At 38.6% G+C, this 16,361-nt stretch overlaps 1 protein-coding gene across 14 annotated transcripts in view; it reads left to right on the forward strand.

Annotated features, from left to right (window-relative positions):
• The window catches only part of otofa (otoferlin a), an 88,852-nt gene that overhangs the window by 27,864 nt on the left and 44,627 nt on the right, over nucleotides 1-16,361 (forward strand). For all 14 annotated transcript variants that reach the window (XR_004895891.1, XM_035995387.1, XM_035995386.1 and 11 more), the window contains exons 3-5: nucleotides 1,700-1,788; nucleotides 9,783-9,882; nucleotides 12,609-12,808. Coding sequence is in view for 13 of the 14 variants with exons in the window: in XM_035995387.1 (XP_035851280.1) it covers nucleotides 1,700-1,788; nucleotides 9,783-9,882; nucleotides 12,609-12,808 (389 nt within the window). In the remaining variant the exon portion in view is untranslated. The remainder of the gene's footprint in view (nucleotides 1-1,699; nucleotides 1,789-9,782; nucleotides 9,883-12,608; nucleotides 12,809-16,361) is intronic.

Below are 16,361 nucleotides of genomic sequence, written 5' to 3' on the forward strand. Positions count from 1 at the left end.
AGAAAAACAAAAAACAGATGGACAAACAAAATGTCAATTACTTCCAACAATACAATACAGTTGAAAAGAATGCAACATTGATAAGTATGATAGTAGTCCTACCATACTAATGTCAACATGTCATTCTGATTATAGATTATAAAAAAAAATGCATACAGTGCGCTGCTCATGTAATGTGGTCAAGAATCTCTGAAATGTTGATGTAATATATTAGTATACAATGTATCTGCTGCATGATCGTGTAACTCACACTAAAAATTATATTTGGATTATCTTTTTAGAAAGGCCTGACCAGGGACTGGGGTTGCAAATTAGCCTATTGGCTAGAAACCTTTTATGCAACACATCTACACATATTGTTATGGCTTTGACTGTGATAATTATGTATGTAATAATGTGTGCTGCATTGTCCCTGACAAATAAACTAATAAATAAAAAATAAAAAAATAATATTAGTTTATTCAACTATTTTAACTTTTTTTTAACTTACAAAGTGTGCAGGGCAGTTTCTGTTCACTTAAAACAGTGAGCAATGTTTAGATACTTTCAGGGAGTAATTTCTATTTATTTATTTTTGTTATTTTTTATACATCATGTATAGATAGGCATACATGATTTGTGCTGTTTTAAAATCCACCATACCATAAATATGCATTTTATAGCTACTGATGATGCGGACAAAGTCATCAATGACTTTAGAAATACTTTTTACAATTTTTTTCTGCAATTGATGTGATTTATAAAGACTATTATCAGTCAGTGACGTAGCTGTAGTAACAATGTCACATAGACATGTACTGTACTTGATTACAGCTCATCTACCTATTTGACTGTACTCCTGATAAACTTGGCTAATATATAGACTCAGGGTTTATGTCATTTACACGACAGGCCCTTCCTGAGAGATGTACGGTGTGCTTACTGGTGTGAGAAAGCAGTTAAAATAGCATAATGAGTGTCTGATCAGCCTGACAAAGCCAATTAGTAAAGACATCACTGAGGAGATTTGTGGTTGGTGAAAAGGATTTCAAACACAGATGTGATTGTTTTTTCCTTTTCCTTATGCTTGAAAGAGCCACCTGACATTTTTTTTTTTTAGAGTTAAAGAGAAAAATGCCAAAGGAAGGTTATCCATCAAAGCTGGTTTCACACGTCTCACAACCTGGGCTTTTTCTCAAGGATATGCAAAACATTTTCAAGACATTTATTACCATACAGTTTTGCATGGCTGCTGCTTTTTCATGTTTTACCTTATAGCAAAAAAAGCTAATCAATATTCCTAGTCGGTGCTATAAAACCTGGAGATGTTTATGGTGATAAATAAAACATTGTAGTGTATTATTCCCTCCAGAACAGCACCTCTGTAGCTGGTGGGGATTCTTTTCAACCTAAGGACCCTTCAGAGGAACATATGCATGCTGACATGAGACCTTCTGTTTGTGGACACACTAACTAGTTTACTCCATAGTGAGCAGTAAATTGTTGATCATAAAGCAAAAATGTGCTTCTGGTTCCAGCTGTTATGGTTGTTGGTCAGACAAAACAAGAAGTCTAATTGGACAAGCCTTTTTACTTTTTTTTTTTACTTTTATAGACTTAGAAATAAAACAACAATTGATTGATTAATAGATAATAAATGTAACCTTTAGCGGCAGCCCTATAACCTTCTAAACACATTATATTCTCTCTTTTTTTCCAGGTATTTCGATGGCCTATTGCCAGCAGACTGGATGGAAACGAGATGCTGGAGATTCAAGTGTACAATTACAGCAAAGTTTTCTCCAACAGGTAAGGTTGTACCACTGCTCCCAGACTGCCCTTTAACCACATTTACCACAGCAAACAGCATTTCTGAGTAAACAGTTTGTGGCTTCATCTGCCTTCCTGTCACAGCCTGTGACCAATTCAGACTGACACACTGTGCATATTTCTCAGATAAAGGAGAATGCGCTTGTATTCCCTGAAAGCTTGTTCTAAATTGATTCAATTTTGTGTGTAAAAGACTACAAAACACAAAGCTGGCCATGAGTGAGTTTCACATCAGGAGCAGAGTGGAGGTAATGAAACCGCATTAGATCTTCAATAATGGGCACATTTGTCACTTTACACTCTCCAAACAATCAACACATGAGAAGCACACAGGGTGCTTAAGTGGATGATGCAGCTGGGACCACATGCTGCAATTACTCCAAAGAAATCATTAGGCAGTGGAGAAAACTGGCTAATTAAGTAATTTCCCTTTACTCCTACTCCTCATTTTCTTGTTTTCTTCATCTTAGTTTCCCTTGAAGTGTATCTTGCACTGTAGCCACTCAGGCTGATGTGTCCAGATCTGGTAAGACGTATGCTGGTTGTGCCAGGAAGCCTGTCTGTCTCCTGTGTCAGTAACAAATCCAATCAGATCATTACAGCTGCTGCGTTTAACTGGATGTGTCCAGACTGAGGACACATTATGTTGCCCACACAGTCATTAAAACTTAGTATGCTAGTCTATGTTTATATGTATGTGGGTGGTGATGTATATGTCCGTGTGTACCACTGTCTTTATATTTTTTATGTGTGACTTGTGAGGAAAACAGGAACAGGACTGCCACACATGACAATTCACTAGCTTGACTAACTTTGACCCAAGCTAAAATAAAATTTGGCGATCCTCTGACTTTTCCTGTAATGGTCTATGAGGATGACATTTTTGTGTTTTAGTTAAAAATCTAAAACATTATACAATAAATTACCATGACATTTGTTACAGAAATATCTTGGAGCCCAAAGGATGTATTCTAATGATTCTAATTATGTCAGTCTCCTCACTTTTTATCTAGCACCACCAGCGTGTCAAAGTTTTCTCTTAAGTGTGAGAACAACATGAGCAATAACTCATCTTGAATTTTATACCCACTTAAATGAGTGCCGGGTTGTGTTGTGCATGTGTGTATGTGTGACTGTAAGTGTCTTTGCATGCAAGAGTACTTTATGTGTACACGTTTGTTTTAATATATATTTTGCTTGTGTACGTGCATGTGAATTTGAGATAGTGTCCTTATCAAGCAGTAAGTGGATGGAAACATTTCTTAATTGCATCAAGTTTAAAAGTAGTAATACCATTTATTTTCAACCCAGAAAACTTATAAGCACAGGTTAAGTTTTCACTTATCCTGTGAAATATGTATTAATATCAACAATTAATAGATGTATGGGCACAACATTTTGTTCAGACATTCATGGTCCCCGGAGTATGAATCATGCCAAATTTTGTTTTTTCCTCCAGCACCACCATGAAGTTCACATTTGTGGTTTTTAGTGAAATATTTTGACAACTATTTGATGGATTGTCATGACATTTTGTACATGCATTAAGATCTGCTTATGATGAATTTCAGTAACTTTGGTGTTCCTTAACTTTTTATCTTTAATCAGGTCAAAATCTCAATTTGCCCAATCCTTCAGCAAAACTAATGACATTCTCATCTGTCTCAGCTGTGCTTTGTGCTAGTGCTAAATAGAAAATTATAACATGCTAACATGCAAAAAAATTCTATTGCTATTTTTCTAGTTCTGACACAGAAAGATCCCTTTTCTTAGTCTAGCTTACAAAGCTCTCATTAGCCTGGTTGTTTTTTTATGACATGGGCAGCAATCTCGAACCAGTAATTCATCATTCAGTTGGTGCAGACCATTTCTATTGTAAAATAAAATTGTATTTCTATGGTGCAGACCAAAACATTGAGTACTCAAGCCAGTTAAAATATAGCACAGAAATGGAGGATTCCAGAGAGAAAATAAGCAAGAAAAAGAATAAACCTGATGCAATTAAGAAACTTTTGCCATCCACGTACTGCTTGATAGGGCCACGACCTCAAATGCACATACTCAAGCAAAATATACACTAAAACATGTGTGCATTAACAAGTACTCTTGTATGCAGAGACACTTACCTGCACACACACACACACACACACACACACACACACACACACACACACACACACACACACACACACACACACACACACACACACACACACACACACACACACACACAGCACAACCCTGCACATTTTTAAGTAGGTAAATAATTTAAGATGAGTCATAGTCATGTTGTTCTCACACCTGCTCCATATGTCCACAAGCAGTATCATTACCAGGCTAACTGATCTGCTTCATTACTGTCTGCACCAACATACTGTAAGGCCAGTGTGTCACACTGTACGACCATATCACATTACCACAACACAAAGAGATAGCAATGATGCAGGATGGTCTTTGTTCCGTAGTGGCATATAGACCATGTTTTATGATTTGTTTTCCCCTATGGCTGAAAGATGCTTTTATATTTTGTGGAGTAGACTGTGTGAAAGTTACTGAGCACTGGAGCAAAGAGAAGTTGTGTGATTATATATTCAAGATCTTCAGAGGTCAGTGACTCCCAGGGGGTCTATTGAGAAACATCAGGGGGTTCTTGGAATTATAATTGGAATTATTAATTATATTTTCAGATGATCAGATGTTTTGCAGCAACCTCAGTACACGTTTTACTGTTTACCTTGCAATACCTTGTGATAACTTTCCACAATGGTAAAATCCTGTCTCACAGTGTTATAAACCGCTTTGCAGGTTTACATTGTCAATGATAAGCCTTAGCTCACAGATATACCTCTCTAACTGGACTTTCCAGATGTTATTTCATATATCACCTGAAGCAACACTTTCTGCATAGGGAGGAAGTACAGGGGGCTAAAATGTAGCCACCTGTGTAACCTGAATGGCAGCTGAGTTGAGGACACTTTGGAGCCTAAAAGCTTTTTGGTTAAGACAGGTAAGAACAGTGCAATAGTCCAGTCATAATGACATTTAAAGTGCTCATATTATGCTTTTTGGCTTTTTCCCTTACCTTTATTGTGTTATATATCTTTTTTGTGCATGTTATAGGTTTACAAAGTAAAAACGCCCAAAGTCCACCCCAAAGGGACTTACCATCTCCAACAGAAAGCACTGTTCACAAACTGCTCCAAACAGCTCTATTGTAGTCCAGCCTTTACTTCCGTGACGAGCGTGCGTCACTTTGTAACACACGTTATAATGTGCGCCAACATGCTAGCATGGCACGCCCTCATACTCTACTTCTGACTGGCTGGTTGTCCTTACCTAGGTACTGCGCATGTGCGACTCCCAACAAAGATGTAACAGAAGTGAGATGTCTCACTCTGTAGCAAAAACCGAGAGCTCAACAAACAGGGTGAAAAGAGGAGCTGCAGCAATGTGCAGTACGACAAAAATATGGTGTTTTTTGAAAATTAAACCATGTAAACCTATTCTGGTACAACCTCTAAATACAATTATGAACCTGAAGATGAGCATAATATGAGCACTTTAAGAAAAAATGTATGTATGCTGGTACATAGAGCTCATACACTGACAGTTTAAAGTGGGTGATTTAAAAATTTTAATTGGATTGGAAGCAATACGAGACTGAAGATGAGATGTTGTAGATGCAGCTCACTGATTGTTTGCGACACTCCTGCACACCCTAAGATTATTATAAAACAAAATGAGAATGAATTAAGTCCGACAGTGGGGTTATCTGAACGTCAGCCTTGAATACTAAAAACTGTGTTTGTTCTGTTCCTCTTCTGCAGACATAATCCATGGCACAAACAGATCTGGGAAAAGAACAATATGTGTTTTAAAATTCTGGGGGTATATGAGCTGTGTTTTTTGAAAAAATGTAAAACTCTGCAACACTTTTGAACTACTTTCTTTATTATTTTAAGAGTGAGTATACAATTTTCAATATCGTTAGACTTTTTCCCTGTTTTATCTTTATAATGGGCTTTGAATTTTACAGAAACCAGTTCCCTCTGAGATGAGATTCAATTCAATTTTATTTTAATTATAGTTTTAAATCACAACAGGAGTTATCTCAGGAGACTTTACAGATAGAGTAGGTCTAAACCACACAATTTTCAAAGACCTTTCTAAAAGGTTTTTTAATTAATTTTCCATAAATGTAACTATATCATCATCAAATTAACATATACCATCATAACCCATCTCTAATTGCATCTTTAAAACACCAGGCACTGCAATATATTGATGGACATCTGCTTTATGTCATTAAAAAAACAATAACCCCATTATTTCTTCTTTCTACCACTCTCACTTTTTACAGACATTTGAATAAACAAATAAAAAACAACAACACTTATGCATCTAGGATCAACAAGAGAAATGTTACTGCTTCTAACCACACACCCAGATTGGCATGACACGCTGATGGACACTGACAGCCAAGAACAAGTCGTAATAGCTTTTTATATTGTTTGTGGTTTGTGTGAAACACTGGAGTATTGATTGCGTCCACGTAAATCAATAGATATTCATCCTTGAACACCAGTCAAAGACATGTTTGCTGAATCTTCTCATGTTCACATCAGTGTGTGTACACCGGTGGGGGGCAGTGCTTGGCAGAAGCTGCTCCTTGGCCAAATCACACACACCTGTCAGCTGTAACATTTTCCTTTCACACTGTCCTCAAGCTGAGGTACCAGCAGTTGAGGTGGATTAGTGCACTGCAACCTTGAGAACAACTCTTTTTGACTTGGAAAAAATATTTTACATTTCAAAGCTCTCCTCAAGTTCACCTGAGCCAGAGATTTCGTCATAGTCACGCATTTGCAAAAGAAACACAAAGAAAAATAATACAAATTGAAAGGGAAGGGAGCTCTGAATTATAAAGCAGATGAAAGTAAATTGTTTGCAGAACTACAATCAATAATGAATGCTACCTTTTGAAGTGCTAAAAAGTGAGCCAGAACATGATAGGCCCTGCTCAGTTCAATTATTCAACACTTGCACACACGTTACAATAGCTGAAAGGAAATGATAGACCGTTTGCTGGACATATTGGTCACCACTGTCTAGGGAAGAAAAGAGGATTATATTGTGATGGGTTAGTATTTTTAGGGATATACGTAGCTCAGAGGTGCAGACGTTTTTTATCTTCAAAGATAAAGCTGACTGCACTAAACCATAAATTTCCTTACAGACTTTTCTTGAGTAACATCAAGACTGTAAAGTTGAGCATGGAGTGATTCAGTGGGGAGCCTGGCAGACATGCACCTTCACAGAGAAAGCATCTGCCACAGCCTGAAGGGGAGCACATACTTAACTTGATACACATAACTTGAATTCAAAGTGAAGTCAAGATTCAATTTACCTCATTATTAAGTTTTGAAGCTCTGCTGACAAATGTACACTCACTTTCAAGTGTATGTTGAATTCTTCACCACCAATTCCAGACAAAAGAGAAAGTATAGGTGAGGACATAGATGGAGATAAAGAAAGAGGGAGATGGAGAAGAACATGCATTTACTGTAGAAAATGCATGTGAGATCTGACAAGATTTGAACTGCGCATATTAACACTGCAAAAGCTGCATTAACTGGAGGAAAAGCCAGGTGCTATTGCTCACAGCTTAAAAATATCATAAACACGAGAGTATCTCAAATTTATATGTCCTCTGGCACTGCGGGGGACTCAATCTTACAATGCTTAGTCAACAAGGTGCATGCTGTACCAAGTCAGCTAATGCCTGAGACAGAAATTAAAACTCTTTTGGTAATTTCTTCAAATCATTCAACTTCATTTATCAGAGCAGTGTTGTGAGTAACACTGCCTTTAAAAAGGTTCGAACTCAGGACCTCATGACCTGACACAGGAGTCTGATTTTAGAGAACAACTTTGGACTAAGATTTTTTACACTCATTTGCAGAGAGAAAGAGCATGAGAATTCCTTTCCGTACAGTTGATCTAGGAAGAGTGAAAGAATAATAGCTGTGTGTGTGTGTGTGTGTGTGTGTGTGTGTGTGTGTGTGTGTGTGTGTGTGAGTGAGAGAGCTAGTGACCATTACAGTAGAAATTACTGTGGCTCAGTGTGGGCTGTGCTGCATGTTCTTTGTGTTGCTGATTGCTCTGTGAACAACACACTGTTTTGGGGAAACTCTATACATTATTCACCAGCTCTAATTGGCTAGCTGAATAGGGAATGTACTAGGTTTCTACCCACTGTTATGTTCTATGAAGGATCCTTGGGCAGCATAGAAATTAACCTAGCCCAAACCAGTATGCTTCCCGAATGCAGAGTTGGTTATGTGAGGGTTAAAAATACTATGCATTGACAATAAAGCTCTATATCCAATAAATTGGGTTTAATTACCTTGAAATAAGGACTTTGACTAATGTAAGTCATCCATGTTTATTTGGTTTTCAGCCACTTCCGTATTGGAGCTTTCAGAAAAAAGTTATAAATATGACTTGGATGTAGATAAGAACAATATTTACAAATCAGAAACTGGTGTTTACAGTAACTCCGATATAACTTGAACGCGGCAAAACTATACTGAAATAATGCATTAATACAACCATGAGGTTTTACACAAGGAAAAAAAAAACTGATAATTGATGTTAATGTTTTAATTTGACTTGTCAGACTTCATTTGTTCATGTAGGCATCTACATTTGTAAAGTGTTTTCTTTTAATGTTTATGTAGAAGAAAAATAGTTACAGTTAAAAAATGTGCCACGTATGCTGAAGTTAGATCTAAGGTCTCTGCAAGGTCCTTTTTTTTCTTAAGGTAACTTTAGAAAATCAAATCAAAGAATAACATTCATTCAGAGTGCTGGGTGAATAAATGGTGTGCAAGTCTATTCTAATTTATTTACTTGTTCTTGGGGGCATTGATAAAAGCTTAAGAGAAGTGGCTGAGAATTTGCTGCCTGGTGCTGAAATTAGTTTGAAGCTTTGGGAAATTACCTGTCTGAAATGTTTGCAGACCCGAGTCGCACAGCAAAAAACTTTTGCAATAAATTTTATTTTAGCATTTTCTTTGACATACTATAAGATAGATGGCATCTCCTAATCAAGATAATTAGATACAGTAACAATTTAGATAATTGTCACGCCAAAGTTTTTAAATGTGTTCTTAATGGTGCTTATTGTAGTATATTATGAGGCAAACACCACTGAATGCAAATCCACACAGGGCAGTGTAGTTTGCAATCAGCTGGTCTGAACTCTTGTGCTGTGTGTGGCTGCTCATGGTTTGTTTTATACGAGCAGCTCTTAAACTGCCGTATGGAGGCAGCCATAGGGACTAACAAACTAAACCAATAAACTGAGCTGAAAGCAGCTAAAGCTACAGAATTGGAAAATTGATTCTCAGTGGGATCAGCAGTATTAGCAACTTTCACATTACAGGGACTTTTTAAATGTGTGTTGTTAATATGTTCCAATCTGACAAAAGCTATATTTGTGTCCAGTGTTTCTCACCATACTTCTCACAGTTTTGTACAAAATAAGGATAAAAAAGAAGAGATGCTAGGTGAAAGGTGAAAGGAAGACTGATTGGCTGTGTGTGTGTGTGTGTGTGTGTGTGTGTGTGTGTGTGTGTGTGTGTGTGTGTGTGTGCGTGTGCGTGTGCGTGCGCGCGCGTGCATGCGTATTTGAGCTGCTATCTACTTTAAATTGCTTCGAGGAGTGATATACTGTAGTGAGCTGGTGATAACTGGTGAGACCAGATGCTTTTGGTGAATACCAAAGTATTATTTGTGTTTATTAGTTGACTGAACAAGTAGATAAACTAGGGATGTGACAACTACTAAAAGAGACAAAAAAATTACACAGAGGTAAAACAGATGTGAAGAGAAGAAACAAAGACCACCATGTATTGATCTCACTGATTTCTGTTTAGCCTGAGTGACTCTCTGTTGATGTTTCCCTGCAGACTGGTGGGTACTTTCTGTATGGTACTTCAGAAGGTGGCTGAAGAGGGACACCTAGAGCTGACCGACACACTCATCGACGATAACAACACGTCAATAAAGGTAAATCTAAAGCTAGACACTGCTCTCACATTGAAGCGTCAGCTATCTACAGGGGTTGCACAGTGGGAATGTTAACATATTTGTAGAGCTTGTACATATCTCTGCATCTCATTTTAATGAGTAACGCTGGTGGAGAAGAAAACAGAACTGAAAGCAGAGTGAATATGGGACAACTCCAAAGGAATGCTATGTTGCTACGTATTTGCTGGATGTGTAAATCATTTTCACCAACAACTTCATAAGTACACATGGTAATTTGTAAAAAAAAAAAAAAAAAAAAAAAACAAGAGGAAAGAAGTTAGTCTTTAGACTTAATGCAGGTTTATCAGCTGCCATGGGTTTGTTATCTGGACATCCAAAATGAGGAGTAAACACCATTTACATGACACCTCTTCAACCCCACTGAACCCATCAGAACAAACTAATGCGGTACAGGCAAAAAAGCTAATTTAAAATTCAAGTGGAGATGCCTGGTTTCCAAAAATACCAAACAGGGTGTACAAATGATGCACCATCATAGAATACTTCAATATGGGGCAGCCATAAAAAACTGGTACATAATATATTTAATGTGATGAGGAAAATTAAAGGGGAAAACTAGAGTCCAAAAATAAATTACAAAATCTAAAATCAAACAGACAACATTTGTAAAATGATATGACTTACCTTACAGCCATAATTGAAATAAAATCATATTAGTCAGCAAAATGCATTCACAAGCAAATGGGGGAACATTAAATGGAGAAACCAATCTTCCTTTGCACCTGCAGCAGTGGCAATAGAAGAAGTAACAGCCCTCATCTGGCCTATAAAGGCACTGGCTTTGAAAGACCTGCAGGATCTGATGAAAATACGTAAGTAAGTCTCTTAGCAACATCAGCACCTTAGGACACTTGTCATTACCATTAATCCTGATATTCTCAATTGATTGGAAATTGTGTTTAGAACATCTGAACTGAGAGCAGCTCAGTGGTGAGGATGAGTGTGAGGATGATTTTGCTGGTGAATACATAATGTAAGAGTGAATATGTATGTGTAAATGAGAGCAGTACAATAGGATCATGTGTGAGGGAGAACTTAACCGTATGAGATTTTAAAGCACCCCGGGGTGCAGAATTGTGTTAGTGGAGCAGGGAGTGCTGATGTGATGTTTCTGAGATGATGACACACAGCATTACACTATATACACACACACACACACGCGCACACACGCACGCACGCATGCACACACACACACACACACACACACACACACACACACACACACACACACACACACACACACACACACACACACAGAATTTCAGTACTCTACATTCCTGTAGGAATAAATCCGACATCCAAACACCTTACCTACAACTGCACTGGTGTGGTTGCCATAGTGACAAATCTAACTCATGGTGGACTACAGATCTAAGAAAGAAAGAGCGACATGGAGGGAGAAAGGGGAATGAGAGCCCACAGTATATTTTTTCGTCATCCGTCTTTGTCAGTAAAATAAATTGGCTGCTCCGTAATAAAGATGAGGTCATTGTTAGGAGGATAATATTTGTCCAAACACAACTCCCCAGAAGACACCAAAGACAAACTACAGTGTCACCACTGTTTCTCGCCTGGTTTAAATTAACACTCACTTTCAATCTGAATTCCCTCAGCAAATACCAGGTAGAAGAGATGATTTATAGCACTGTCAAAGTTTGTTGTCTATACTGAGAGCTTTTTCTAAACACAATTAAATAGATTGCTTTAGATAAGCTGAAACTAAGCTTTAAGGTGTTGACTGTTTTTTACTGGACTCTGTCACTACAGATTTATAAATATCCTGTCACAGTGCCACAGTGGGTGGGGTGTTATCTGTTTGTTGTGTTGAACATACAATAGGCAGTGCCCTACCCTGCCTAAAGGATATTTACACCAGGCCCTGCAAGAATAAGGCTCGGACAATCATTAAAAAGCCAAACCACCCGGGTAACAGCCTTTACTCCCTGTTGAGGTCTGGAAGAAAGGTACCGGATACACCAGGCCATCCTGAGTTGAAAATCACAAACCCAAAACATTTGTAGAACATAAATGCATACATATACAATTTACATAAACCCAGGATAAAGAATAATTATGTCTTTTGATAAATTCCTTTTATAGCCTATTAATAATAACAAGTTTATTAAGCACTTCTCAAAATCACTGTTACAAAGTGTTTTACATAAAACAGATAATAAGAATCAAAATGTAGGGAAAAAACTTTGCGGTAAATGCTAACATTAGCATGCTAACATGGTCAAAAGCAGGTATAATGTTTACCATGTTAACCATCTGTGTTTAGTGTGGTAGCATGCCAACATTTGCTAATTAGAACTAAATACAAAGTACACAAAGTTGAGGGTGATAGAGATTTCATTAATTGCAGGTATTAGGTCATAAACCAAAGTTCAAATTTCTATTTTGACGTGATGATAGTGTAAATTATATCAGGCTCAGGGACATTAACTGTGCTTCCAATTTTTGGCATTGTAGGAGTTCCTAAATATGACATGTCACAAAGTCCTGATTAGAGTTTGGTGCAGAGATAATGTACACATCAGAAGCAGGTGGAAGGTGAAATAAAGTTATCTTTCCACCAACTTTAAAGCATAAAGTTAAATAACAGCACTGTATATGGAAGGGAAGGCGTATTAACTATGCTGATAATAAATGCTCATTTTAATCTGCTTTTGTTCTGTTTTCAGACCAGCGTTACCATAGAGATTAGATACCAGTCGATGGATGGCACAGTGGGAGTGTGGAGCGACGGGGAGTTCCTGGATGTTCCTGACGACCGTGACGGGATGTTTGCCTTTGAAACAGACAGCCTGCTGTCAGGACAAAGCCACGGGTCGGGCACGTCTCCTGGACGGTCCTTACAGGGATCCATACCCACCTTCAGGAAGTAAGTCAAACACACAAACTATCTTCATGATAACTCGACTACTTTAGGTCACAGTGAATCAGGCTGTGAAATGCTGTTGATTTGCCCCCAAAAAAATCATTTGATGACTTTCCAAAACCACAAACAGGAATTGTTGTTTTAATAATGCACTTCAGGTTTTAAGCGATTGTTAACAATAACGGTGCTACTGAGGCACACATGGGTGAGAAAATAACTTAAAAGTGTTGAGGTTGACAGATGTATTCACACATTGATGAGGCTTCATGCTGTCCAGCTGATTTAACATCTGTCACTATTATGAAGGGGAACATGTCGGGGTCTGTGCTTAATGACAATGGGCAGACCCGCCAAAGAATGTAGTGGCTAGACACTGATGCCCAAAACCCCAGTTAAGAGCAGATTTAACTAAGCAGTGCAGTTGGAAGGGGGCTTTGATATATGAAGAAAACATGAACTGTTTGATTCAAAGTTATTTTTAAATATTTGATATTTACATTTTAAATTTGGCACATCAGAGGTGCTCAAATTAAAGAGGGACTCCACCAATTTTACACATAAAAGTATGTTTACAGGTGTTGTGTAATACTACTGCATATGCGAAAAAGTTTTGTAAAGCCTTTTGTGGCTCCAGAGGGAGCAGCAGGAAGTCTGATCAATTGCCTCAAGTGATTTCAGTAACGGTTGCGGCTGAAGTCAGTCAGCAGCAGAACAAGTGTGGAATGAAACATATCAATACAACAATATCTCTGGTTCTGCTGCAAAGATTTAAAAACTTTTTTTTAACTGTCCATTGTGAGTCAAACAATGTTATAGGAGTGCAACGCTAAATTGGAAACCGATGGAGTGCCTACTCCAAGGAATGATTCCTTACCCCAAGTGAAGGAGTTCAAGTACCTTGGGGTCTTGTTTGCAAGTGAGGGGACAATGGAGAGGGAGATTGGCGGGATAATCGGTGCAGCGGGGGCGGTATTGCATTCACTTTATCGCACAGTTGTGATGAAAAGAGAGCTGAGCCAGGAGGCAAAGCTCTGGATCTACCGGTCAATTTTCGTTCCTACCCTCTCCTATGGTCATGAAGGCTGGGTCATGACCGAAAGAACAAAATCCAGGGTACAAGCGGCCGAAATGGGTTTCCTCAGGAGGGTGGCTGGCGTCTCCCTTAGAAATAGGGTGAGAAGCACAGTCATCCGTGAGGAACTCGGAGTAGAGCCGCTGCTCCTTTGCGCAGAGGCAGTTAAGGTGGTTTGGGCATCTGGTAAGGATGCCCCCTGGGAGCCTCCCTAGGGAGGCGTTCCAGGCACGTCCAGATTGGAAAAGGCCTCGGGGAAGACCCAGGACTAGGTGGAGAGATTATATCTCCACCCTGGCCTGGGAACGCCTCGGGATCCCCCAGTCAGAGCTGGCTAATTTGGCTGGGGAAAGGGAAGTTTGGGGTCCCCTGCTGGAGCTGCTACCCCCGCGACCCGACCCCGGATAAGCGGATGACGATGGATGGACCCTTAATCGTTTGAGTACTCTTTAAAGTGTACAGAAATAATGTATTTTTAAAAGGCAATGTTGAAATGAAGGATACTTTTCTTTACAATTTTTCCACCAGCACTCATGGGGTTAAAAATAATAAATGGATTTCATTTGCAATGGGTAAATGTGAACCTTGCTTGTCACTTACAGCTTTGTCAAGTTGCAAGGCCTGTTTATACAGTTTAGAATGCATTGCATATGTTAATAATAAAAGACAAGTAATCCCAGGCTCTACAAGGTTATATAGATTTAGTATGAAAAACTGTAAGACTCTCTGCCCCACAGCACTACACTGTTACGTGATCTTCCTCTGTGGTTTGGTTGTTGTGTTTTTGCCAACTAGTATCTGAAATTATCTGTGGGTGGTATCGATTTCCACTAAGACTATCCGCACAGCCAAAAAACCCTAAATCCATCATTATACTGCATGTTTAATGGGCGTGTGAAAAATTGTGTATGTGTGAGGCTGAATGCTGCTGGGTGCATGTTTTTATGTTTGTTTGTTGACAGTGAACGGTGAAGTTGCACTTATAGCATAAAATTAAAAACTGTTCAGGGTCTGTAGATGTGAGACTCGAAGCAGCCCGAGGAAAACAAGAAAGGTTCACTAATCTAAGTTTCAGAGCATCCCATGGGTGTTATACAACAGAGACTGGATTTGGATTTGGTCAACAAAGAAAAAAAGAAAGTACAGCTGTGGAAAAATACTTTAAAAGGATTCAATAAAAGTGGAATGAAAGTAGTCACCAAACTCACGAAGCTAAAACTGTATTAAATTTCATTACATTTCCTCACCTTTCTTCAAGTGAACAAGCTCTCATTCCTTGCTGCTTGTCGAGGGCACCTGTCATCTAGTTGCCGTAGTTGCACAGAGCTGTCAGTCAGACTTTGTAAGGCCTGCCGTAGGGCTTTCGTCTGAAAAAGTGTTGCAAGTTGCTGAGAATTACCAACTAACTCCTATCCTAGCCAACAAATCGACCTCTATTCCACCTCACATCCGTGTTGGCCAGACTAATGGGCTTGTGGAAAAATTGTAATAGCCTTGCCACTTCTCATTTAAACCCCTATATATCCTGAATTACCAGCTGCTCAGTTTATTTCTGGTTGAGACGTTTTCAGATTTAAACTCTTTAAAAATGTTTTATTGTGTCCTGAATTCTGGCACTCTGTGGCCAGTGTCAATTGTTCTTATAATGGTAAAGAAGTGTAAATATGCAGGAGATTATAACCAGGGATGAATCTATCGGAAAAAGAGGATGAGAATGTCATTAACAGTTAAACCTTTAGTCTTGGAGAGTTACATGTCCCTCCCTGGTAATATTTTAATCTCAGAATTTACAAAAAAAATAGTGTCATCAGCTGCCAGAAGGCTTTCTGAGACTTTGAACTTAACACTTTGAAAGAACAGGAGTTATATTATATTCCTAAAACATTTGAGAGACATGCTGATGAATGCAGAGTGGAAGAACAATTAACAGAAGAACTGTATATACAGTACATGGTACAAGTAGCACGTTCTACTGCTGTCTATTTCTGTTATATCAGCTGCAGTGTAAAAGGTCATGCATGCTGCTTACAGGAGAGTTTGTGCTCGTTGGTGTTTTCAGTGGGAATTAGATTTTATCATATGTACAGTATGGCTGCAAGGGAGTGTAGGTGGCTTGTTAAGGCATATTGCTTCCTTCTCATCCCCTTAATTAAGTTAAATTGCACCCGAAATTGACCATCCCACTGTTACCACCTCTCCTTTCTGCAGCTTCTACTGTACATCGTCTCTGGTATGATTTATGGCGGTACCCATGAAGCATTTTGTGCTATCTGCAATACCACAATGAGCGGGTTTTGCAGGAGTTTTGTTATTCCTAATAATAAATCACCCTCTGTGTGGTTTTACTGTCAGTGTAGCAGATGTGCTGAATAGTGCATGCAAAGGAGCACATGTGCCAGACATAAAGAGGATGGATTTAAGCTCCAATTGTCATTTGATCTGTGGACATCAAATACTAGGGGACGGGGGCAATGAGATAAAAGG

Source organism: Sander lucioperca, chromosome 19, assembly GCF_008315115.2.
Source record: "Sander lucioperca isolate FBNREF2018 chromosome 19, SLUC_FBN_1.2, whole genome shotgun sequence".
Lineage (NCBI taxonomy): Eukaryota > Metazoa > Chordata > Actinopteri > Perciformes > Percidae > Sander > Sander lucioperca.